This window comes from Chaetodon trifascialis, chromosome 1 (assembly GCF_039877785.1).
Source record: "Chaetodon trifascialis isolate fChaTrf1 chromosome 1, fChaTrf1.hap1, whole genome shotgun sequence".
Lineage (NCBI taxonomy): Eukaryota > Metazoa > Chordata > Actinopteri > Chaetodontiformes > Chaetodontidae > Chaetodon > Chaetodon trifascialis.
Window position 1 is genome coordinate 6,981,747 of NC_092056.1, and position 25,134 is coordinate 7,006,880.

Here is a 25,134-nt window from a genome sequence, read left to right on the forward strand (position 1 = left end):
ACATTATGGGTCAGTGCTTTATATGTTTATAACTATCTTTTGCACAGTCCTCTGATTTCCACACATGTGGGGTATGAAGAGCTGCAGAGAGCAAAAACTGTACAATTCAAAATGATAATTTCATATTCAATTTGAAATTATAGTACTGCATTTAGAGACTATACTGTTTTATATTTCTTGTATGAGTGCTTGCACACAGCCCATTGGATTGTTCATGTTCAGTAAAAAGCAGTGTGACTGTACATCACTCATATAAAACATGTCAAGAGTTATGACAAGGGAAAAAAAAAATGTTTTGCTCATGAGTTTGAGCTGCCTGCAAAGCAGCAGGTTCAGTTACTGTTAATGTAAGTTATTCAATACAGACCAAACATTTTCAGAGTAATTTCCCTCAAATGATTGCTCTTTCCGTTCCAGCTGACCTGTGTGACATGTCACATGTCCATTAATTGCAAATCTAAGAGTATTTATGTACCATGTTATTTATTATGGTTTTTCAAATAAACTATTAGCCAAACCTGCCTGCATGTCATTCTAATTCTAAACAGGAGCCACGGGGTAAATGATCAAGTATGTCCTTTTTCTTAAAACAATCATGCAAATTAATCTAGGATTTATTTTGTAAGGCACAGTATCAATTCATTTTTGAATTCAATCAAAACAATCCTGTATTTGAACACACAATGTAACATACGCATGTATAAGAACAAGAAGAGCATAGTGCCAAATTTCTACTATAATTTACACTGATACAGGACAATACAAGGCACTGTTTATAGATTGATGTATGAGACGAGAAAAAAAATGGTATCAAATCAATAATCTCATCTCACTTTTTCAAATTTCACGCCTTTGCTGCCATTTTATTTGGCAATTTAGCTACATTAAGAATATCATTTAGACAGACTAAAGATAAGGTTTGTTTCTGACCATTTTTATCTAGAATTTGCTGAAATAATGATATTGCTTTCCTTTCATTAATTCCATTCCATTTAGGTCAGGAAATAGCGTTTAAATGAAATATTGTTTCTTTGTTTAGACCACAACATGAGTACTACGCAGCCTGTGAATCACACAAACGGTTACTATTTCCATAATATTCCGTACAGGAGAAATCCAAAATAAAATCAAGTTTTTGGGTCAGTGTCGATTCAGGGGTCTGATTCATTTTCACCGTTGACTGTATAAAACACGGGTTGACGTGCTGGGGGCGGGACTTCCGCGTCTGGACGCCGTTTCTGCACTGTGATTGGTTGAAGTATCAGACACTCGGAAAAACGTCTCACAAGAGGGAATTTTTCAAATCGAGAAGAGGCGCTCTGGTGTGCGGTGGAGAGGAGTTTAACAACACCAACAATGCAGAGACCTGGGTGAGTATTACCGACTTTTACATCGAGTATCTTATCTTATTATCGTTTACAATCTACAACAACGCAGTGTGCTAAAAGTTAAGGAGATTATCCATTGAACTAACGTTGAATGTTCTTTAAGAAAACACGAGTCAAGATAAAGAGCAGGATTAGTTTCGTCATGTTAGCGTGACGTTAGTTTGGCTAACGTTAGCCGCCAGCTAATGCTACTTGACTGGCAGCTGGTCAGCACTGGTGTTGGAGTTCATTGTTAATTCTTCAACTAAAGCTGTCACAGATTGGTGTTAACGTCATATCTCTGTGTAAACGGCAGTACGTAATACATTTGGTTAGCTTAACGTTAGCTAGCAAGTTTAATGTTAAATTCATATTTTTGTCAATCACCTATGAATGGACGTTAGCAAGTGGAACCTGAGCTAATTTAGCTAACATTAGTTGGCGTACCTGAGGTTAAGCGGCGGTGGGGATAAGGCACATAGTGCATCACAGAATATTACACTATATAAACAAAATTATGGAGACACTTTTGCCATATACACGCATGTACTCTTGGTCTGATTTGGTGTCTGCCACGGTTTGGCCTTGGACCCTCAGCTCCAGTTCTTAATGTTAAAAGCTATTTTTTACTGTCTCTACTTGACAATCGACAAAGAAATGTCTTTCTGAGTTTGGTGTTGATGAGCTTGACTGGCTTGCACACAGTCCTGACCTCAACACAACCCAACACCTTGATGTTGAATTTGACCTCAGAGTGTGAGCCAGGTGATGTTCAGGTGTAGTGTGCATTATCTTGATTTTTAACTGGCATTTAGAAAACGTAAATTTTTTTTGTGTTTTTGACCTTGATTCTCTATTGTTTTATCGCTCAGGAAAGGGAAGACTCCTCGGAGGCCTGGCCTTAAAAAGCCATCCAACATAGAGAAAGATCCTGTTGGAGTAAGTTAATAATTTTATTTTGTTAGTCCTCAGACTGGAAGAATATGGCACCACAGCTGCAGTTAAAGGACTAAATGTCTTTACATCAAAGATGCTTGGTGCTCAAACGCAGTCAGAGCTAGTGGAAATCTTTCCCAGATGCCACCTTTTTAATGCTAAGATGACCATATTGCCAATGCTCTCTTGTCGCTGCTGTTTACATTCACCCAGATGTAAATTCAAAAAATGCAATGCAGAGACTATTACTGTCTGGGTGTATACATGTATATGTATGTACAGTGACATGAAAACAGTTCTGTTACTGTAAGTGCTTAAATGAGTCATAAAGTTAAACATGAACAATGTTCTTGAACTTTATGAGCAAGATTAGTGTAGTATTTTTGGTTTGTACAATTTTAGACAGAAAAACAGAAAGGAGCACCGCACAAGAGTTTGAGACATTTGAGCTCTCATAACTTTGACCAAGGTCCTTGATTAGCTTGTTAGGACTATGGCTCGTTCACAGTCAACGTTAGGAGAGGGCAGGTGATGCAGACTTTAAAGCTTTATAAATACTCTGACTCCTTAAACGTTGTCCCAACAATCAGCAGCTGCTCCTCTAAGCTAAAGAGGAAGTTAAAGAAAGTTAAAATAGAACAATGGCAGCAATGAGCAAAGGTACGTTTGGAGAAAAATGGGTGCAGAATATTATGAAAAGAACACCTCTCCCTCTCCACCTGTAAAGTACAGGGGTTGTGTTGCAGCCAGTACCATGGGGGAACATTTCACTGGAAAAGGGAAGAATGGAGTCAGTTAAATACCATCAAATTCTGGCAGAAAATTATGGCTTCTACAACAAGATAATGACCCCAAACACACCCCAAAATCCACAATGGACTACCCGAAGAGGCACAGGCTGAAGGTTTTACCATGGCCGTCATGGTCCCCAGAAATCTGTGGGTGTACCTCCAAAGAGCAGCACAAGCAAGACGGCCAAGAACCTCACAGAACTAGAAGCCTTTTGCAAGGAAGATTCACCCAAACAAGAACTGAAAGACTCCTACTTGGGTACAAAAAGCTAAAGTTAACAAGCTGTGATAGTTGGCAAATGCAGTGTTGCTAGGTACTGACCATACAACTTTTGTTTCTGGCCTTTTTCCATTTTCGTTATTTTGAAACCATAAAAGACAAAAATGAAATGTTTGCATGCCACTGCTGATTGCTGATTAGTGATAAGTGGGCTTATAGTCTTTGTGATGTTGCGCTCAAATGAAGTTTGATGTCTTATGGACAGACTTCAAATCCAGATATGTGGCCTCAAACTGATTGAAAATGTATTGAATTTTCTCTGTGCAGGTATACTGCCGTATACGTCCGCTCGGAGCAGAAGATGAAGAATGTTGTATTGAGATGATCAGCAGTTCCACTATTCAGCTACATGCTCCTGATGGCCTTAAAGCCAACCGCAATGGGGAATACAAAGAGGTGAGTATGTTGCGGTTATATAACAGGTTTACATTATGGTAATAACAGTAGTTCTTATTGTCTATTTTCTATTGAATGCCATCACATCTATTTGTTTTCTCATTGTTGTTCCTTTAGACACAGTACACCTTTAAAAAAGTGTTTGGTATTAATACCACTCAAATGGAGCTGTTTGAGGATGTTGCCAAGCCACTGGTCGAGGACCTCATTCACTCTAAGAATGGTAAATGGTTTTAGTATATCAAGTATATCAAGTCAAGTATATCAAATCAAATCAAACTTTATTTATATGGCACTTTTCATACTTAAAAGCAACACAAAGTGCCTCACAGTGGCTAAAAACAGCAAAAAAGAAAAGAAAAGAAAACCCAGCCCTCCCGCCCCCATATATACATAGAGACATATAGAGACTAACAGACACGTACATACGTACACACACGCGCGCACCCATATGGACAAGGCAAGGAATAATATGATGGGCGCTATGCAGAATTCTATAAATGGACCATTTATTGTCTATAGTGCTGAATAGATTAGTTACTCAACGCAACTTTTGCGCTAAACAATTTTGATAATTGATTGTTCATTGAAGTTTATCAAGAAAAAATGTTAAACATTTTGCAAATTCCAGATTCTCAGGTGTAAAGATGAACTGTTTTCCTCAGCTTTTATGTAGTTTAACATCTAAAACCTTTGGATTTGTTAGTCGGCCACAGATTTTATCTGACCAACATAATCAGATAAATGAGTAGTGTTTATCACTGACATCAGCACTAATCCTGTCTGTGAAAAGAGGCTATGTACTTATGATGTTCCATGTTCACAGGTCTGCTGTTTACATACGGTGTTACTGGAAGTGGTAAGACCTTCACCATGACTGGCTCACCTGGGGAAGGTGGACTCCTCCCTCGTTGTCTAGACATGCTCTTCAACAGCATTGGCCCCTTTCAGGCCAAAAGATTTGTAAGATTTTCGTTCATGCTTTGTCTCATTGGACTCTAAAAGAGGATTACATTTTTGGGGAATGTCGGGACATTTATTTGAAGTGTTTCAAATCTTTATCAGGTGTTTAAACCAGATGACAAAAATGGGATGGAGATCCAAAGTCAAGTTGATGCTCTCCTGGAGAGACAGAAACGAGAGAGTCAGCAGTCGGTGCCTAAAACGCCCTCCTCCAGGTACCTATGAGTAATTTTATTTCACTGTTACACTGTTGCATAACAGCCTGGTCATGATAATTATTTCCATTCACCTGTTTAAAAACAGCTGGATGAAACTAACCCAAATGTCATATTACATATCACTATTTCCATGTCATTTTCTACCATTTAAGGTTTAACTGCTGGACTATTTTCTTGTTGCACCCCTTCCTTTAGCTATGGCTTAAGTACCTGAGTGGAGAATTAGCACCGCCAGCTGTTTATCTGGAGGCGCTTAATGTCTAATCTTAGCATAATGGTGGTGGATGGTGCTGCAGAGTACTTTGCATTTTCATTGCTGATTTTCTGTAAATTTGGGTAAACTTTGTGCTGCATGTGGACAGAAACCTGGCAAGTGTTAGAAATGTTGCAATAGATACAAAGGTAGACAGAAGTGTATTGTTTATTTTTGTTCCAAAGTTCAGTGCCACTAAATTGCTCTTCTTCATACGATGCACATTTATTAAACTGTTATTTACGGTGGCCAACAAGGGCAAACGCGCTGCAAACACTGGAATGATGCAAAACCAGAAACACACAAACACATAAAACAAATGCAGCAGTAAAACGCTACAAAGAAAAATGCTGCAATTACAGAAACAGAAGCAAAAACTTACAAACCCACAAAAAAAATGCCAAAGAAAAATGCTGAAAATATCAAAAAACACACAAAACCCCAAACAGCTGCAAGAGAGAAACGCTGCAAATTCACTCCACAAAACTGAACTGCGCCAGGCCACTAGGGGGACCAGACCTGAGGGATGGACCGGTCCTGTGGGACCAGACATGAAGAAGAGGAACGTTGGCTAAGTTCTGGAGAGGAGAGTGAAAATGTTTGTTTTCCTTTATGTTACGGCCAAGTGTTTTAAAAAAATACATAGAGGAAAACATACCGTAACTTAGCCAACTTTCTTCTTCTTCCTCTTCTTCTTCTTCTTCTTCTTCTTCTTCTTCTTCTTCTTCTTCTTCTTCTTCGTGTCTTTCAAGAGGGTCTGGTCCCACAGGACCGGTCCAACCCTCAGGTCGAGTCCCTGTAGTGGCCTGGCGCACTTCTGTTTTGTGGAGTGAATTTGCAGTGTTTCTCTCTTGCAGCTGTTTCGGGGTTTTGTGTGCTTTTTGGTATTTGCAGCATTTTTCTTTGGCATTTGTTTTGTGGGTTTGTAAGTTTTTGCTTCTGCTTCGTTTCTGTGATTGCAGCATTTTTCTCATGCAGCGTTTTACTGCTGCATTTGTTTTATTTGTTTTATGTGTTTTTGGTTTTGCATCATTCCTGTGTTTGCAGCGTTTTGCCGTTTGCGGCGCGTTTGCCCTTGTCAGCCACCGTAGTTATTAGACTTATATTCTGTTCTGCAGAAATTTAAGAGAAACAGACAAATCGTGAATTACAATTATTTGGATGACAATTGTAAACTAAAACTTCTCGATTGTGACTTTCCCAGTGTTCCTCATGTTTTTGTTTTTTTTAAAGGCTGAAGGCTGACCCAGAGTTTGCAGATATGATCAGCTCAGAGGAGGCATCTAAATCTGACAACGTGGATGAAGACTGTTGTTACAGCATCTTTGTGTCCTACATCGAGGTCTACAACAACTACATCTATGATCTCCTGGAAGATGCTCCATTTGATCCAATCAGACCAAAGTAAGAGACTGGATTCCAAATCAGTCTGTGCTTTTTGAAACACAACGTTTCAAAAATTTGAATCCAGATTATTTGTGGTGCTATTAATTTGTGATGGACGACTCCGTCCACAAATTGAGTTGCACAGCTTCCCAACACAGCTACACCCAATTAATGTACCACCATGTTTTTCTAGTAGTTGAGCAACCACACTGAACTAAATCACAACCACTTTGAATGTGTTTTTTGTTCTTTTACTCTGCAATTCTTTCTATTTTGACAAGTTGCACTTTTAAAAATCCTGTTTTTGTTAGGTGGCTTGGTGGAGGCACGCCTGTACGGAACAATGAGTTCATGTATGTGTCCAGTAGAAGTACAGTTAACAGTCCTCTGTTTATTCATAGTCATAACTTGGCTGTAGCTGATATGTTACGTAGGTCATCAGTGCTTTTCCGCCCCATTAATCCAAAACCCTGTAAATAGCATAGGTGTAGCTTATTAGCTCTGTCTCATTTTTGTGGCTGTCATCTTCAAGGATTGGCTTCCTGCTGTTAGTGTGGAGACACTAATGTCCCTGAATGGCTCAAGCTTGTGTGCAAACGCAGTGTGCATGTGTGTCTCCGTAGATTGTAATTTATTTAAACTTTGATGCTAACATCAATTGTCATTTTAGCTTTTGCTGCTCGTCTTACTAAAGCGACACATCGTGCTATGTTGTTGGTGTATATCGATTGTTTTCATCAACTTGTTTCAGACCACCTCAATCCAAGATTCTCCGTGAGGATCAGAACCATAATATGTATGTCGCTGGGTGCACAGAGGTGGAGGTAAAATCTACAGAAGAGGCTTTTGAAGTGTTTTGGAAGGGTGAGTGGTCATAATTTTCTCTAATACACAGCTCAATTTGAATCACAGAGTTTGGCACTATGAGGTTTCTAAACATGTTTAAGCTGTGTTTTTATTCTTAACATTTGTATCTGTATCCAGGACAAAAGAAAAGGAGGATAGCCAATACTCAACTCAACCGTGAATCCAGTCGCTCCCACAGTGTGTTCACAGTGAAGTTGGTCCAGGCTCCACTTGATGCTGATGGAGACCACATTCTACAGGTGACATGTAACATACTGAGAGATGTTTTTCATTTTGTTGTATGTATCTTTTTAATTTTTATGATAAATACTTCAATTCAAAGAAAGCCCATGGATCCACTCTGTTTTTCAATTTAAGCTTATCGGGCTTTGACAGAAAGCAGGTACACATCATGTGCCAAGAAGAAGCCGATGTTTGCTGATACTAACAGCGTGTTAATAAATTGCAGGACAAAAACCAGGTGAATGTGAGCCAGCTGTGTCTGGTGGATCTAGCAGGCAGTGAGCGTACCAGCAGAACCAGAGCAGAGGGAAACCGTCTCCGTGAAGCAGGTCAGTTCATTTTTTACAGTGGGTCCGTCTAAAGCCATCCGCAGGCATTTCTGTTGACTGGTTTTTAGTGTGTCTGTAAATAATGTTTGTTTACACACCACATGTCTCAAGCATTGTCTCGTTTACAGGAAATATTAACCAGTCTCTGATGACATTACGCACGTGTATGGAAGTCCTGCGTGAAAACCAGATGTGTGGAACTAATAAGGTTGATAATTAATGTATTTTACTGTTGCTTCATTTTTTTCTGTGCAGAGTATTCTCAGTTTTCCTGTTGGTGCAGTTTCACAGAGCCTTTATTTTCTTCCAGATGGTGCCGTACAGGGACTCTAAAGTTACACATCTGTTTAAAAACTACTTTGATGGAGAAGGAAAAGTCAGGATGATTGTGTGTGTCAACCCAAAGGCTGATGATTATGATGAAACCATGGTAAGACATTGTATTTGGCTTGAACGTAAAATGTTGTTTCTTTAATCTCAGACGCTTTCCTTTGTGTGAAGTCTGAACTGTCATTACAACAACTGGCTGGTTTGATGTCAAAACCACCAAATACAAAAAAATACAAATACTTCTTCTAAGATTACTGGTGACTCTTTGAATCTCAGCAGTGGGAGTTTCCAAACATCCACATCTGATTTTGGTGTTGCCGTGTGCTCTAATAGTATTCCACTGTATGTGCTGCAGCTGGTGATGCGCTTTGCAGAGATGACCCAGGAGGTGGAGGTGGCACGTCCGGTTGACCGGCCAATCTGTGCCTTAGCTGCAGGACGCAGACACAGAAACCAGGTCTTCAGAGATGAGCTGTCACGTCGCCTGGAAGAGCGAGGAGGTCCCAGCAATGCTGGTAAATCACCTCAAGTCTGTACTACTAATGTAGCTGTTTTATTTTGTGTGTTACTAGTTCCACACTAACTTTCCCATGACTTCTTCTTATTCATGCAGTGGATGACCCAGATCTTCTGAATCAGCTCATAGAAAGCCTTCCAGCCCTGCCTCCCTGTGAGCTGATGGACCCAGCTGATGATCAGACGTTGCCCCGCCTGATTGAGGTGCTGGAAAGGAGGCACCGTATCCGTCAGATGATGACAGAAAAGTTCAACAAAACTGGTACAGGCCCATCTCCTACACCACAAATAATTCTCTGGTGTATAGAGAGCCTACTTCATTACTGAGTTTAGGTATCAGTGAATTATTGAATTTATTCAGTACAGCAATGAGGCATCATTCATTTTTGAGGATATTTATTCAAGTGAGCTCATCATCTGCTGGTGAGCCTCTCAGTTTGTCAGAATGGCAGCTGACCCCTCTTCTAGGTTAGTTGGCAAATTGTGATTTTTTTTGTGTGTGTGTGTCACTGATGGGGTTTTTTTTTTTTTTTTTTTTTGAAAAGCAACATTTCAAGCCAAATGATTAACAGCTTACATTGATGTGTTTGTCCTCATTCAGCCAGTGCGCTGATGTCCATGCTTCAGCAGTGTGAAAGCCAGCTCAATGCAAAGGAGACCTTCCTCCACGATCAACGAAGCAAACTGAGCGAGAAAGAAAAAGTCCTCATCAACCAGAAGATGGAGATAGAACGGTTAGAGAAGAAATCCAAAACGCTGGAATACAAGGTGCTGTCTTCTTCACTTCGCAAACTTATCCTACCGTTTTCTATGTTTGGTTTGCAACATTTTAAACATTCTTGCAAAAATAAGGCTACAAGAATTCCTTTTTCTCTCTCACACTACTGGTCGTCCTCCTCAGGTCGATATCTTGCAGAAGACGACAGACATGTACGAGCAGGACAAGCGCTCACTCGAGCAGGAGCTGGAGACTCGAGAGCAAAGGCTACAGAGAGAGCTGTCAGAGAGGAGGCGCATGGAGCAGCGCATGCAGGGCATGGTGACGGACACGAAACACAAGTGGGAGAAGGAGTGTGTAAGTGGAAGTACTGACCGCAGCTCTGCTATATGGTAACGTTTGGTTTGTCTATTGAAGGCTTGCACATGTCAATAATTTACATCAGTAGAGCTGCATCTGTATGTTTGTTCTTGCACATTCTTTGATTCTGAATATGATGTATTTACTATGTTTTGCTCCTCTATCCTTCATCAGGTGAAATTCATATATCATCTAGAATGCCTTTCATTTAGAAATGAGAAACGTGAGCCATGATACCTCAGATCATTTTGTCAGGTATGATTAAACAGAGAGACTGTTCTTTCAATTGTGACCTGCTGGTGTTTTCTAATTAGGAGAGGCGAGTGAACGCCAAGCAGCTGGAGATGCAGAACAAGCTGTGGGTGAAGGATGAAAAGTTGAAGCAGCTCAAGGCCATAGTGACAGAGAGCAGCAGTGGTGGCGGCGGCGGCGGCGGCGGCCGTCCCACTGAGAGGCCTGAGAGACCCTCACGGGAGAGAGATCGCAACATTGCCCAGAAGAGGTCTGCGTCACCGTCACCACTTCCTGTGAGTTATTTACTCTGTAACTGCCTGTTCCATCAGTGTGCACTCTCTCATCAAACCTTATTTAACATGGAAATTTGCATGGTACTAATTATTACACTGATGATTTGTGAATTCTCAGATTTCTGTGCTCACTGTACACAGCAGCTTCTTTACTATATTACCCTGCTGTGCATTTGTGTTCATCTGGAGTCCCTAACACCCACAATGCTTGGCCCCATTCCCACATCACTTTTCAGGACTTCGGCCAAACTCCTTCCCACCACAGTCAAGCCAGTGTTAGGGCAGTTCAGGACCCTTACCCCACCTCCTCCTCCTCCTCCTCCTCCTCCTCCTCCTCCTCCTCCTCCTCCTCAGCCTATCCCTCAGTAGCCTCCTGCATCTCTGAGTGGGAGCAGAGGTTCCCTGTTGGTTCAAGCAGCCGGGCTAAGCACCCTGGGACTCCCCAGTACAGGACCCGGACTCCCACCACATGCCACAGCACCAGCAGTGTGGGTCGCAGGAGAGGCCTGCGCTGGGCCCCAGAGACTGAGGCCCCTGCTCCAACTCTTGTCTATGGGCTAGACCTAGAGTGCACAAGGGTTAGTGTGTGTGAGAACCTAGACCGTTAAGATTATTTTCTGCGAGCTTGTAGTCTAAGCCTTGCCTTGGTGTAAAACTTCACTCTGAATGTTATCAGTAGATGTCTGCTTGTTTAGAAATGCATCGAGTAGAAGTGCAACATCAGCGAAGGCTAGAGTTTCTGACATCCAGACTGTAGGGCAGACTGGTCTGTCATGCTTGTAGACCCTCGACTTGCATCTTAAGCCTTATGAGTAGTTCTATCATGTTAATGCGTTCTTTCTGCTTGTTGCCAAGTGCTCTCGAGACTTGTTTTTTCCTCATCATCACACATGTCAGAAGCACCACTGACAATGACAAAAACAGACTATGACCAACCTAAAACCTGCCCTTCCATATGGAGCTGCTCGGCGTCTTACAATATGAGCACATGTGCAACTGTTTGGTCTGTAAGTCTGAATCAGGCCTGTGATTTCCAAAATTTGTAAAATTATACTTACACCCAGCCTGTTTCCAGACTTTTGAATTGCGGCCAATATCTCAGATTTACTTTATTTTTACCCTCAGCGATTCAAATAATGAATGATTAATGAAGTGAAACCAAACAGTAGCTGAGTCTGATTATCAGGCTTTAATCGCTGCCAAGCAGAAATGAAATCTTAAATCCGCAGTGGACCATACAAAAGTTTAAATTGGGAGCACCAAGTGATAGTGGACTTCTTCATTCACCTGAAGTCAGTGTGCTGGGACCAAACAGACTAATCTTGTAATAGTTTTATGCCTTAGACTTGATTCCATCAGTTGGCATCTTAAAACAAAAAGATATTAAAAGCCTTTATTAGTCACATGTGCTTCAGACCACCTCTTAAACCGCATCTACAGACCACATCTGTATTCTGTTTGCATGTTGCCTTGATTGCTCGACCTATTTCAACACTATTTCTGCTTTGCATGTTAATTCTCACTCACTCTTCTGTGCTGCTCTCACTGTAGTGTCTCAGTCACTTTATGAAAATTTGTATAACTGGAAGGACAGAATACTGGGTGTGATTTGAGGACAGCGAAACCTTTGAAAAACCTTTTTACCAGAAATGTAAAAATCCAGTGGGACACACCCTGTGTCCATCTTGGACTCCCAGTCATACATTTATTTTCAATACACGCTAACACCCTGTAATGATCGACCTACTAACCCGACAATCTTTGAATGATCCCTGCTGGTGTCACATGTGAATAACTTTGTCTTTCTCACACTGGGATCACCAGATGGCTCCTCCAGTCCATCCAATGCACAGGCGCTCACACTCTGCGGGTGGGGAGAAGTGGGTAGACCACAAACCACCCTCTAATTTGGACCTAGACACTGTCATGCGGCCAATCATACCCAATGCAATCAAGGTGTCGACCCCCAACGAGAAAGCTCTGTCTAAATGCCACAAGTATGTGCTTAGACATCAAGAGCTTGCCTCCGACGGGGAGATCGAGACCAAATTGATCAAGGTAAAGTTACATAATTGCTTAATTTGAGACTTCTGATTATTTAAGATGTTGCATGAATTTGATTCTCAATCACTTTTTTTTTTTTTAAATTTCACATTGGGGTCCTGTTTTAGATATTACTGGGACAGAGTTACTGTGTGGTTTGAGACTATGTGTGTCTTCCTGTATTTTCCTTCAGGGCAATGTTTTTAAAACGAGAGGCGGAGGACAAGCTGTGCAGTTTATAGACATTGAGACACTAAAGCAAGAGTGCCCAACTGCACCAAGGTAAAGTATTTGTGCTGGTACTACAGGTTGGGATATTTGTGCACAGAGCAATTATCTGTAAATTATAGTAACAGTTTTTTATTCTGTCACTCAGTGATTCCTGTAGTTTTAATATATTTGACAGTGTCATGTCACGATTAGAAGTTTAACCATGTCCTAAAGTTGAAGTTAAAAGCAACTTGTATTTGTGAATGAGTGACTAGGTGCCGCATACTTTTAGCCTCTGCAGCAAGACCGATCACAGTTTACACATTCAAACAGCAAAGTGTAAGAAATTAGGGAAAGGTCAAAAACAGAAATATAAATATAGGTATGTTTTGTTAATCAGACCAGCCTTCGTAACAACTGTAGATTTAAGGTTTCTGATAATGAACAGGTAAAATGTCACAAAGTTCATGTTAACATCTAGAGATTTTAGTCACTAATTAGGCTAGCTTTTAGCTCTTATATGATAAATGTCAACAAATTATATTTACGCTTATTGTGAGTCACATTTGTAAGATGAAGTTTAAGTTGGAGGAATCCTTTTTCGTGTTTTGTCCCGAGAACTGACCAAAAGCCTTTTTGTTTCAGTCGCAAGAGGCGATCAGGGTCTGCAGAAGGACCAGCTCCAGTGGAGGACATAGAAAACCGGGTAAGCTTGAAATTAAACTGAGATGCAACAGAAAAATATAAATTTGCTATTAAACTATATTTATTCTTTCTGGTCATTTTGGTGTACAGTTAATATTTAATTCATACAGTTACCCTAATTTACTCTGTTTTGACCCATTTTCACCTTTTCCCTCTGTTAGGCTCCAGTGGCAGGCACAAGTACAAGCCATGTGTATCAAAAGTAAGCAAATAAAAGCATGTGTGTATGCACTGTTGTTGCACCATGTTTTATAGATGACAATATTTCAGCTTTTTGCCTTGGATTTAAAAGTTGAGTGAATGAAGTTTGTGCTTCTCTCTTTTCTGTCACGCAGACGCAGAAAGCCTTAAGTTGCCGTATGCATGAAGACTGCCTGACTGTCGGGACAGTGAAGGGACCGGCGTGTTAAACTATGCATCTATCTGGCAGTCAGAACATTTTTCTATTATATCTGATCTTATTACAAATTATTAGGGTGCAATTATAATTTAATCTTAGCCAAAATGACGTTAACAATTTAGAATATGTCACTTGTAAAATGCTGGATTAGTGTGCTTTTTTTCACCTTTTTGAATGCTGGATAATTACTTCTTAAACATATTTGCATATTAAGTAGCCCAATATGAATAATCCCTGATACATTTGATGCTTTTTTACTCCCTGTTACCTCTATCCAAAGATTAGAATATGTGAGCTTTAGAACAATATCTTTTTTTTGCTTTGTTTTATTGTAAAGTGTCATTGCTTCCTTTTTTCTCCAGGGGTTATTCATTTGTTGGATGCATATTGCTGATTATAAAAAACAGAACAGAACACTGTTGTTGGAAATGTGTAGAACTTAAGCTGTAAATATTGAGCCGGTAAGTAGGTTTTGCTTAAATCAATCTCTCGCTGTAAATACCTGTAATGACACCTGTTTATTGAAGCAACTCCTAAGATGTAGCGCACACTTTTTTGGTGGCATTAAATTTATTCCAACACAAAGTCTTCTCATAATGATCTCTTAATCCATGAAGACAGAAAGGTTTTAAGTCTCCATCTCTCAGGACCTCAACAAATTACCATGCTTTGGAAGGTTCTCTAAGTGTCTGATCAGAATAGAGGAAAAGCAATAAATGCTCTGTACTTAGTTGTTGCGCTTTGTTGAGGATGTGTTTTACATAGGCTAAACAAAAAGGAAACATAATTGTGGAAGAAATTATTAAATCTCAATTCTGATGATATTTAATAGCATGAAGAAATGAATTGCACACATTATGCTGGAAATTCTACCTTTTAAATTCATCTTAATGGCAATGGGACTTCCTCTCAATAAGCTGTATGGTGAGAGGCTGAACTCCACACACTAGAGGTCAAACACACACACACACACACACACACACACACACACACACACACACACACACACACACACACACACACATACACATACACATACACACACATTTCCTGCAACATTTTGTCACAAAGACCCACTCAGCCTGAAGTCAAAGGCTCACTTGAAGGCGAAGCACTCAGTTTACCTTGCTGACAAGTGGACACTTTATCCCTGTTTGTGCAACATTTTTGGCCTGTCAACAGGTGAGAAATGTCAAACCAAACTACACAAATGGGAAGAAGCATACACTAGCAAGTCTGTGTATTTTTTTTCTCACCATTGCTAAAATCCCGTGGACTGGATCTTTGCGTTCTGTTTGTGTGAATTTCCACCAAGGTGTTTAAAATGCTTTGAGGATGTAGGTGTTAGGGACAGATTGCTGTGGCATCAGCTTCTGGGAGCAGTGTGTCATCCTTCATCCAGTCCAAAGCACTAATTCTGAATGAACACTCATGAGAGTAGAATGATGGTCTGCAATCTTCAAAAGTTAAAAGTAATGTCATTTAAATATGCCTTAGTACTAATGGATCTGTAAGCAGAAACTTCACATCCCACAGGTAATTTCTTAGGATGTTTGCACATTTTATTGATGATATTGTGCTGAATGGAGATGTGCAGTATGTATGCAGTGAGTTTTACATTAATGCTATCTGTGAAATCCACTGTCTGGTCAGGCCTAAATGATTGCTGCGCACACAGTCAGCATAGGGAACAGAAAACTTGTAGTTTACAATATGAACAGCAGGTGGAACTAAAGACCCTTGCTAAGCACACATTTCTAAACAGATCATTGAGGAGTATGTGCTTCATATCTGCTTCAAAATAGATTTGGGTTGCATCTTCTTGAGGCTAAATCTGATGTGATATTTGTCAAATCTGGCTTTATAATCCACTAATCTACAAGTTACTTTCCACTTTCCTCAGAATCCAATAAGTTTGACAGTAATCCATTGATGGAAATGACTCAGTCACTGCCATGGACTCTAAACAGTTTGTTTTACCCAGGATGCACTGCTTCCTCATTGGTATCATTTCACAGTGACTGCCTGGACAACCAGGATGATCAGGTCACTGATTTCCTGAACTGCTTTCTGCCTGGATGATGAACTGTCATTAATGTCTCCCTTAGATTGAAATTGCCACATTTTCACTTCACAGCCAATGAAGCTGGAAAGTATGTGTGGTAATGGGCAATGTGCACTTGGCTAATTGACTATAGAAGGAAATTAGGTTACCAGAACTGGTTGATCAAATACGGGCGCCCCCCCCCCCCCCCCCCCTTTCTTTTTTCCTTTCCACTGAACATGAAGTCAAACACGCTGCCTGCTCACTTAAGCACCACGACAATTTCATGGTGGACTACAATTGCAGATTTTAAATGGTAAATGCTAAATCGTTGACACAGGTGTTTGCACCTGTTGTTTGACTTTTATGGGCCTTCAGATATTAAAACTGCCACTTTTTATATGGGAGGTTTTACAAGGTGTTAGAGTGATGCTGGGATTTTCTGTTTGGTTACATTATTGGTGAGCATGTTGTATTTTAATGGACAAATATGTTCAAAATCACAATCATCTTTACTGGTTAGGGGTTAGTATGTTTACCAAGATGGTTTGTTTCTAGTGGGTGGAAAAAATAGATGCATATATGAATATGTATAAAAATAACCCTGGACATATGCAAAAAATGTAATATATATAATATATATGTACAATGTCTATATGCAAGTCAAAGATGCAATAAATATTGAATGGATTATGTCATATCTCAGCTAAACTGCCTTTGCAATGGCATTGTGTTTTATTCTACGCCATGATATAATTCATTGTTAGCCCAGTTTTTGAAGGAACATGGAAAATAAAACCAACAAATACCTAAAAATGAAAGTCTATATTCTAATATCTTCTATCCCCAGCTGACAGCACTGCACATTTAGACTGAGAAAGCTATAGACAAGTGCTTAATGAATAGACTTATTAATCCTTGGCTCACGGTATGTGAACAGGGCTTTTGGCACACCACGATAAAGACAGCAATTAAAGACTGGTGACAAGGATAATGGTTATTTCATCCTGTGGTGATTTCTGTTGTCCACAGGATGTCCGTCCTGTCTGGAGGTTCAACCAGTTTGAGCACTGGTTGGATGTGGTGGGAAACGGCTGTCAGCCAATCTCAACCCTTGTGTCTCCAGGCTTGCCTATGAAAATATTGACCCTTCCTTCCCTGCCTGTTTAACTAGCCAGCCTCTAAGCAGTGTCGGAGCAAATAGCACATGACAGCACTGCTTTACTAAATGGCTTCTTTAACTCAAACACTCGCTAATGGCTGCTTAAACACAGCTCCTCTTATCTGCTGTGGACTTTGTGTTTGCTTTGGTACATTGTATTAGACCGGTCACCTTTGTGTACTGCTGAGTGTGAAAGTGAGAGATTAGAAAACACTGTGTTTGATGTTTGGACCTTTTACTTTCTGGGTAATTTTCTTTCCGGTGTGTAACAGATAGGTTGTGGATACACAGTGCTGGGTAGTTTTTGTTGGCCTGTGTACACACTGAAAGACGTGTTGATGCACAAGTCAACAAAAAGGTGGAAAAACAAGCATGCTGTTCAGTAGAGGTGGTAGCAGGAGAGGCTTAATATGCAACATAAAAAAAATTAATCAAACTTGGTTCTATACCTGTAGACTTTCTGTCACACCAGTGGATATTACAACAACCACTTTGATAATAAGGTGAATTATCTGGTTGTGTAAATATTGGTAGATTTGGCTGTAGCACTGATACAATATTGAGTATATGGTGTGACTGAAAACACTGAAAGCTTTTGAATAATAATAACCACTGTTATGACCAGTGGTGGATGAAGCATTCAGATTCTTAAGTAAAAGTATTAAAAATACTGTAAAAACACTCAACTGGAAGTCCTGCATTCAAAACCTTACTTCAGCAAAAGTATGCAAGTTTCAGCAAGATTATCAAAAGTGTCAAAAGTTGTTTTTTCAGCTAAGTGATGCTGTATTTTTAATCCTTAAAATAAACATCTTATTAATCTTATGAGGGGGGAGAATTTTCTCAACCTGTAAAGGAACACTTAAGTTTTCATTTTATCAGAAAAAGAATCTAAATCACCAAATTTGGAGCTACGTGGTTTTCAGTATAAGAGTGCGAAAAATAGTAATCTGTAAAGTAACTAGTGACTATAGCTGTTAGACAAATGTAGTGGAGTAAAAACAGTAATATTTGCCTTAGAGATATAGTGGCGTAGAAGTAGGAATAGGATATACGCAATAGAATGGGAATACTCAATAAGTACCTCGAATTTGTACTTAAGTGTGGTGCTTGATATAGTTATTTAGAGAGGCGGGGTACACCCTGAGCCGGTCGCCAGCCGATTGCAGGGCCACATACAAGGACAATCAAACATTCACACTCGCACTCACACCTACGGACAATTTAGAGTCATCAATTAACCTAATGAGCATGTTTTTGGTCTGTGGGAGGAAGCCGGAGTACCCGGAGAGAACCCACGCATGCACGGGAAGAACATGCAAACTTCACACAGAAAGGCCCCGTCTGACCCGGGGATCGAACCGGCAACCTTCTTGCTGTGAGGAACGCGCACTACCTGCTGCGCCACCGTGCAGCCCCACCCCCATTATGTCGAAAATGGTACAGTCCACACCTGCGCTAGTTTGGCTGCGGTCAAGATCACGGCTAACGTGACGAATTTCTTTAAGGTTTCCCAGAGAACAAAGTTCCGTCGGGTTGTTTAAAAAAAAAGAAAAGAAAAGAAAATACGGCACAGGGCCAAAGAAAGGAAAACGTAACGTTACAGAAGAGCAACAAGTGACGCACTTCTGAGAGAATATGACTGCTTCAAGGTAACGTTAGCTAACTTCGCTGATTTGTTGAGGTGGAGAAACTGAACGGTTAGCGTCAGCGGTTATCTCCTCAACTAGCTAGCTAGCTAGCTAGCTACGTTTCATGGAGTTCGCGTACGTTGACGTGAGGAAATTTAGTGCACATTCACAGAATAAAATTCAAATTAGCAGTCTAATCAGCTATTTGTATAGCAGTGGAGGGTTTGAGACCTCAGCAGCACGAAGCGCTGAGTTGACAAATGTGGTTAAAGCAGGATAAATATAACGTCATGAGTTCATATGATATTATCTGTTACTTTCAGGCCAAGTAAACGATGTTTCGAAGCAGATGGCTACAGACTGAAGCGCCTGCCCCCTCCCACCAACTAATGATGTTTACTGAAGACAGCAGACAAGGTAGGTACAGAACAGATGCAGTAAGCTCTGGAAAACTGGGCACTTTGTAACAAAGCTGGGTTTTTACTACTATCTATGGAAACTATATATGGAAAATAGGCTATTTTCCATGGTCATTCTTTCAACACTAGGACCTTTGCAATAGGTCCAGAAATTAGGCCTCCATGTCTAAACTAATATTGCAAGATTCACACGAAATCACTAGCAAACTGACCAAAGTATAATGTTTGAAGATGAATGAAACTTCTCGCAGCCATGATGACATAGACACTGTTGAATAATATTATTATTATTAGGGATTGTCCTTGAACCAGTATTGTTCATGTAAATTCTACCAATGACTTTGAGGCTGATGTCTTTGGGCCAAAAAAACTCTTGTCCAACCAACCTGTGGGCCAGAATGCAGAAAAACAGCATCTTTATTCAAAATGAAACCTTTCCCTGTCATATCTGACTTTTTTATGTGTTTGTGTGTGTTTTCCTTGAGCCATTTCCACATGGGGTGTCGAACACCCTGGAGGCCTATAGACAAGGAACACAAATGTCTCTGGCTTCCTGATGGAGCCATGGGTCATGTTCAGAGTTGCTTAGTTGTTGGTTATGCTTGGTGTGCTTGGTGTACTGTTAGGCTCCATTTAGACCAGTAATAGCACTTCATTCATTTCAATGAGAACACTGCTTTGGAACAATGGGGGTGTCGACACAGAAGGCTCCAGCAAAGAAGTTGAACCTGGCTCAACTTTTGTTGTAACATAATGCGTTGATATCTGACAGTCATGATCAATCAAGTATGAACAAGAGCACATTCCTGGGAGATTACTTTGTAATGTGTATGGCATAGTTCTGCTGTTTACTTTGCAAGCATAGCAACACAGGATAAAATGATTGTTTCTGTGATAACTTTCCCTTTGTAAAATCCTTTACTGCATCATATTAAATTTCCTGATCATGTTTCTTCTTCCCACTGGTACCTGTAGCAACATGCCCACACCAGTGCAGCCCCCTGTGTTGTTTAATGCAGGACTACTGTTGAACTGACCTGAATACTCACTGAGGGAGTGAAAGATTTTCCTTTAAATCATGGCTTGTCAATCATTTTTATATTGCTCTTTGGCTTTGTCTTGTGAACATAATGGCGAGGGTAAATTTGGTAGCTCTGACTGATAAGTATTCTTTTGTTTTGTACTGATAAGGGACATTCAAACCAGGACATTTTTCTTTTATCTCTGGCTTTATACAGTAGTCTGTGTAGATATAAGCATCTGGAGATGTGGCCAGTGTGCTAGATGTCGGTATCAGTTGCCATTGCGTATGTATTTTTCAAAGGCTGTTTTTTGCACTATAATAAAAAAATTGTTGTCACGACTAAATATATAGATTGAACCCTCTAGTCTTTCTAAATTACACACTCTGCCACCATTGTCTTAGAAAATGACAGCCTTCTTCTACATCACCCCTCCTCTTTTCCACCTACCTGCTGTGTCCCCTCCTGAGTCAACAAACAGTGTTTGTACAGCCGTTTATCTGTGTGTGTGTGTGTGTGTGTGTGTGTGTGTGTGTGTGTGTGTGTGTGTGTGTGTGTGTATTACTCATGTTGTGGGGACATAAATCTGTTTACGCAGTCACATTGTGGTGACTTGCCTTCCTTCTGGGGTCAAAACACAAGTCCCCATAACATAAATCATTAAATTTTATGGTGAAGATTAGGATAAGGGTTAGGAGGTTAGGGTTAGGCTAGTAGTGGTTATGGTTATGATTAGGGTTAGTCTCCAGGAAATGAATGTAAATCAATGTAACATGTAATGTGTGTGTGTGTGTGTGTGTGTGTGTGTGTGTGTGTGTGTGTGTGTGTGTGTGTGTGTGTGTCCGTTCAGACTAAACAACGGTGGTTTGAAACTGCGCTGAATTTTCTTGTTTCCCCATTTAATTTTCAGGTTGCACCTCAGTGGTCTATACCTATTGCCTTAGACCTTACCCTGTTCAGTGAATGTCAACACAGTTTATCACAGTTGTGATAGTAAAACAAATATGTGGGGGCAGTAAATAATGTAGCACTTAGGAAGGGTGGGGTTTAGAAAATGGGGAGCATTCGTTGAGGAAGGAAGATAGGCGTTTTGAAGAATGACCTCAAAATGCAACCTTCTCCTAAAAATTATGTGTATAGACTAGCAAATGGTCTTCCCTCTTACATTTTGAAGGGATCATAATCCCAGCTCCCTGGATTGCAGTTACTGGCAAGAAGTACACAGGCTTGTATCACACAGAAGTATGCAATGTGTATAACATCATAGAATGGAATTTCTTCTCTTCCTACTGTCACGTGTTACCGTTGACTTTTTGAATATTTACCTAAGGTGATGATCTTCTTTCAAGTTTAACCTCAAGATATTAATTAAATAAATATCCCATGAAGTTTTATTTATACTTCAGTTGCTATCAGCATAACTGTAAGTGAAACAAATGAAATACATCATTTGTGAGCGGTTTTGCTGTTTAAAATGATGAGAATATGAATGTAATTCGAAGGACATACGGTTGCAGATTGACAAGACTTGCCTGCCTTCAAGTTATGTGCTTGAGAACAGACCACAGTGGTTCGAACCAGTCAGCGGCCTATGAAGAACTTCTGGCAGCTACATGCAGCGTTTAGGTGTGATGACAGCGAGAGAAGCGACTGCTTGTCTGGCAACTATTGCGTTTCCTAAAGAGTTTAGATTAGATGCTGCTAAAGCATCACTTATATCAGAACTAGGGATGCACACGGTTAACTGTTTAACCGTTAACCGATAACAGGAACGTTAACCGATTAATACTAACGGTCAATTTTGTTTTTTAGCTACGTAAGTCAATCAACTCATGGGGGCGTGTCGAGTTCGTAAGTTCGTGGCTATTACAACGGACTGCTGGACCGCGCTCACAACAGAGAGCTACGTGACAATTACATGTCACTATATCGATGAGTACTGGAAAGTTAATTCTGCCGTCCTGTTAACGCAGAGCATGCCAGGTAGACACACAGCTGATAACCTCACAGCTAAACTGGTTGATGCAGTGGAGACGTGGGGACTTAGTGGGAAAGTGTCCGCATGCATCCACGACAACGCGCGCAACATCGTGGCAGCCAACTCTCCCGGACGGGTCAGCTGGGACTCGATCCCCTGTTTTGCACATACACTGCAGCTGGCGGTAAATGACGGATTTAATGTGTTTGTGCATCGTGTTATTGTTGCAGCGGGGCGGCTTGTCAGGCACTTCAACCACAGCACACCTGCATGCAAGGCACTGGAGGCCAAACACGACCAAATGCAACTTCCGAAGCACCAGCTTATTGTGCGCAATTACGCACAAAACACACGTTACATTGAATATTATTTCTTTTATCTCCAGACACGCCGCGGGTCGTCCAGGTTTACAGTAAAATGGTTCGGAATGAAGCCGCATCATCCAGATAAACATTGAGCTCCATCAGAACTGTTTAAAAATCTGATTTCAGAAGCTAAAACTTTATTTTGGAAATGAATCAGAACACACAATTAAAGAAATCACCAGCGCGCTTGCTCTCGACATAATTTAAAAAGCAATAGGAGACGATTGAAGCCTACAGTACTGTTAATTATCTAAATCTTGTAGCTTTTTTTTACATTTTAGATGAGTAATCTAACTATTTTCCATCATTGTAAATCTGCAGTTCGGACCGAACAGCGCCAGAGTCAGTGACTCTCTGATTCCAACTTTTCCTTACACGGAAAGCCTTGTCGGAATGGTGGGACGTTTGTGTGTCGGAATAGCGGTATTTCGGGATGGTGATATGTCTAAATGGTGGTATGTCGGAATGACAGAATGTCGGAATGGCAGCATGTAAGGACATTTAAATCTTATCGGTTAACGGTTATTAATCGTTAAAGGGCTTCGGTTAACGGTCATAAAAAAAATTAAAAATGTGCATCCCTAATCAGAACTGGAGATTATTTCTTCATTGAAAGAGGAGCAGAGAACGGTACTGAAGGCTTTTCTCTGTGGAAAAGACGTTTGCGCTCTAATCCCAGCTGACTTTGGCAAGAGTTTGATTTACGTCATGTGGTTCATTGATCTGATTGGTTGAAGTTAGCCCATAATAGACGTAATAGATGGTTCGTCCAAGTCACTTGCCAGGTACAGTTTGAAAGTTTCAAAACAGTTTCAAAGGACGACTTCCCAGATGGTTCTGTATAACAAACCATCTGGCGCATCAGGTTACTGTCTAGCATCTCGGCCCAACATCTCCCATAGGTATTTATTTGTGTTGAGATCTGGCTATAGCACATGATTCATGTCATTGTCATACTCATCAAACCATTCAGTGACCTATGGTGGCCTATGGATGGGAGTGTTGTCATCCTGGAAGAGACCACTCCCGCCAGGATTGAAATGTTTCATCATAGGATAAAGGTGACCACGAGCGTCTGTATTCATTATCTCATTTATTCATGTATTTCCTTCAATTTGTCACCCATCCGAATGTGTGTGTTGTTGTGACAGCAGCCAAGATAAAGCTTATATGGCCTGTGAAAATCCCCCAATGCTTTGCTTTCATAGTTTGAAAATTAAAGGCAGGGCTTGTGTGCTAGGTAAAGCTATAACATCCTCCACAGGTGATAGCCACTGTTAAACCTGTTTACCTGCCTTGCCTGTTGATCTTGCTAAAAGCCTCTCACACCCGCTTAATACACACACAGTCTCTCACACGCACACTAAACATGAGTGTGTGTACCCAGTTTAAACACACACATTAATAACAACTGTAATGCCATTCTTTGTCAAGTGCTTTTACAGGTTCAACATTGACCTTAGTGTTTAATCTTCCTGCACAAACGACCGTCACTTGATATGCAAACAAATCTTTAGTCACTGTCAGCCAACTCCCATGTTCTTTTGAGAAGGCGAACACAAGGACAAAGCTATTCTGTGCCCTGAGATAATTAAAATATTAGACTCGTAAGCTAAGATAACTTATTGTCTGCTTCTCTGATGGCATCATATGTCAACTAAAAACAGAGCAGGGGCAGAATTTTCATAAGAGTCGAGCTTATATTAAAATAATTTACATGTTTCTCACGAAACAGATTTTTTTTGTCTTCTACTTTTCCTTTTTCATTTTGAATAGTTTTTGAGGTTGAGGTCAGCCTGAAGGTGGTGTTAGAAGCTTTGTTGTTAGAAAGCTGTACATGAGAGATATGAGCCAAGAAGAGACACAAAGGAGAGGTTGTGAGGCTGAGAGAAGTGAAATTGCCCTGTTTGTTTGCCGTTGCACCTTTTAATCTCCTTGCAGTGTGTTTGCAGAGAAAGGAGGAAGATTTACGTCTCTCTTCTCAGTTCCTGTTTAAAAAGTTAAAAATACCTGCATATTCTACCCAAGTGTTGGGATCACAGTGTAGTGTACACATTCCACTTAAATGCCCTTTCATTACCCTTTTGAATGAACACAAGCAAAGCTGAAACAGAATGCAAATTAGTTGATTATTTCGTTAAAGTATCATAAAGGAACTGCTTTATCAGCTGATTATTTTTAACATGAACTGAAGTATACATGCACACATCTATCCACACCCTCCCCTGTATTATCATCTGCTGCCGTAAGATGTCACTGTGGTCCGTTCATTCTTGCATTTCCCTTTTCATCCTTCCCCCTCCAAACTGTTGACTCCCTTTCCAATAAGAAACAGATGGGAGACCTTTGCTGCGGGCTACTGCCAAATGGAGCAAATTCTCATTACAATGTCTGCAAGCTCTGTTTATTCTCTCCAAGCTTCACCTCCACCCCTCCCACCATTTTGCCATCTGATGTGTTCAACACTTGTTTCCGATGCAGACGTGTCAGTTTGATATGTCTTGTTTTGCTGATTACAGGATATTTATCATCTTTAGTGCAAAATGAGAAACAGACATCAGACATCATTTTTCTGTAGGCCTGCTTTCAGTGACCTGTACAGCTGTCCTGTGAAAACCATGCAGCTTCAAAACAACCAGCTTTTCGTGAGCCAAGAAAACAACCCTGTTTTCAGCTTCATGACAGTGCATTTCTTT

The 25,134-nt window shown here is 40.5% G+C and overlaps 1 protein-coding gene across 1 annotated transcript; it reads left to right on the forward strand.

The window, feature by feature from the left end:
- Nucleotides 1-1,280: 1,280 nt before the first annotated feature.
- Nucleotides 1,281-13,885, forward strand: LOC139332327 (kinesin-like protein KIF23). Its single transcript, XM_070964195.1, has 23 exons — nt 1,281-1,370; nt 2,240-2,306; nt 3,642-3,770; nt 3,888-3,993; nt 4,597-4,733; nt 4,836-4,948; nt 6,438-6,608; nt 7,342-7,454; nt 7,575-7,696; nt 7,906-8,008; nt 8,137-8,216; nt 8,319-8,438; nt 8,694-8,853; nt 8,952-9,116; nt 9,456-9,622; nt 9,756-9,929; nt 10,247-10,459; nt 10,696-11,037; nt 12,284-12,517; nt 12,696-12,784; nt 13,358-13,418; nt 13,579-13,619; nt 13,753-13,885. Exons 1-23 carry the CDS (start codon nt 1,357-1,359, stop codon nt 13,766-13,768), a joined length of 2,937 nt encoding a protein of 978 aa, XP_070820296.1. The 5' UTR covers nt 1,281-1,356; the 3' UTR covers nt 13,769-13,885.
- Nucleotides 13,886-25,134: the final 11,249 nt, after the last annotated feature.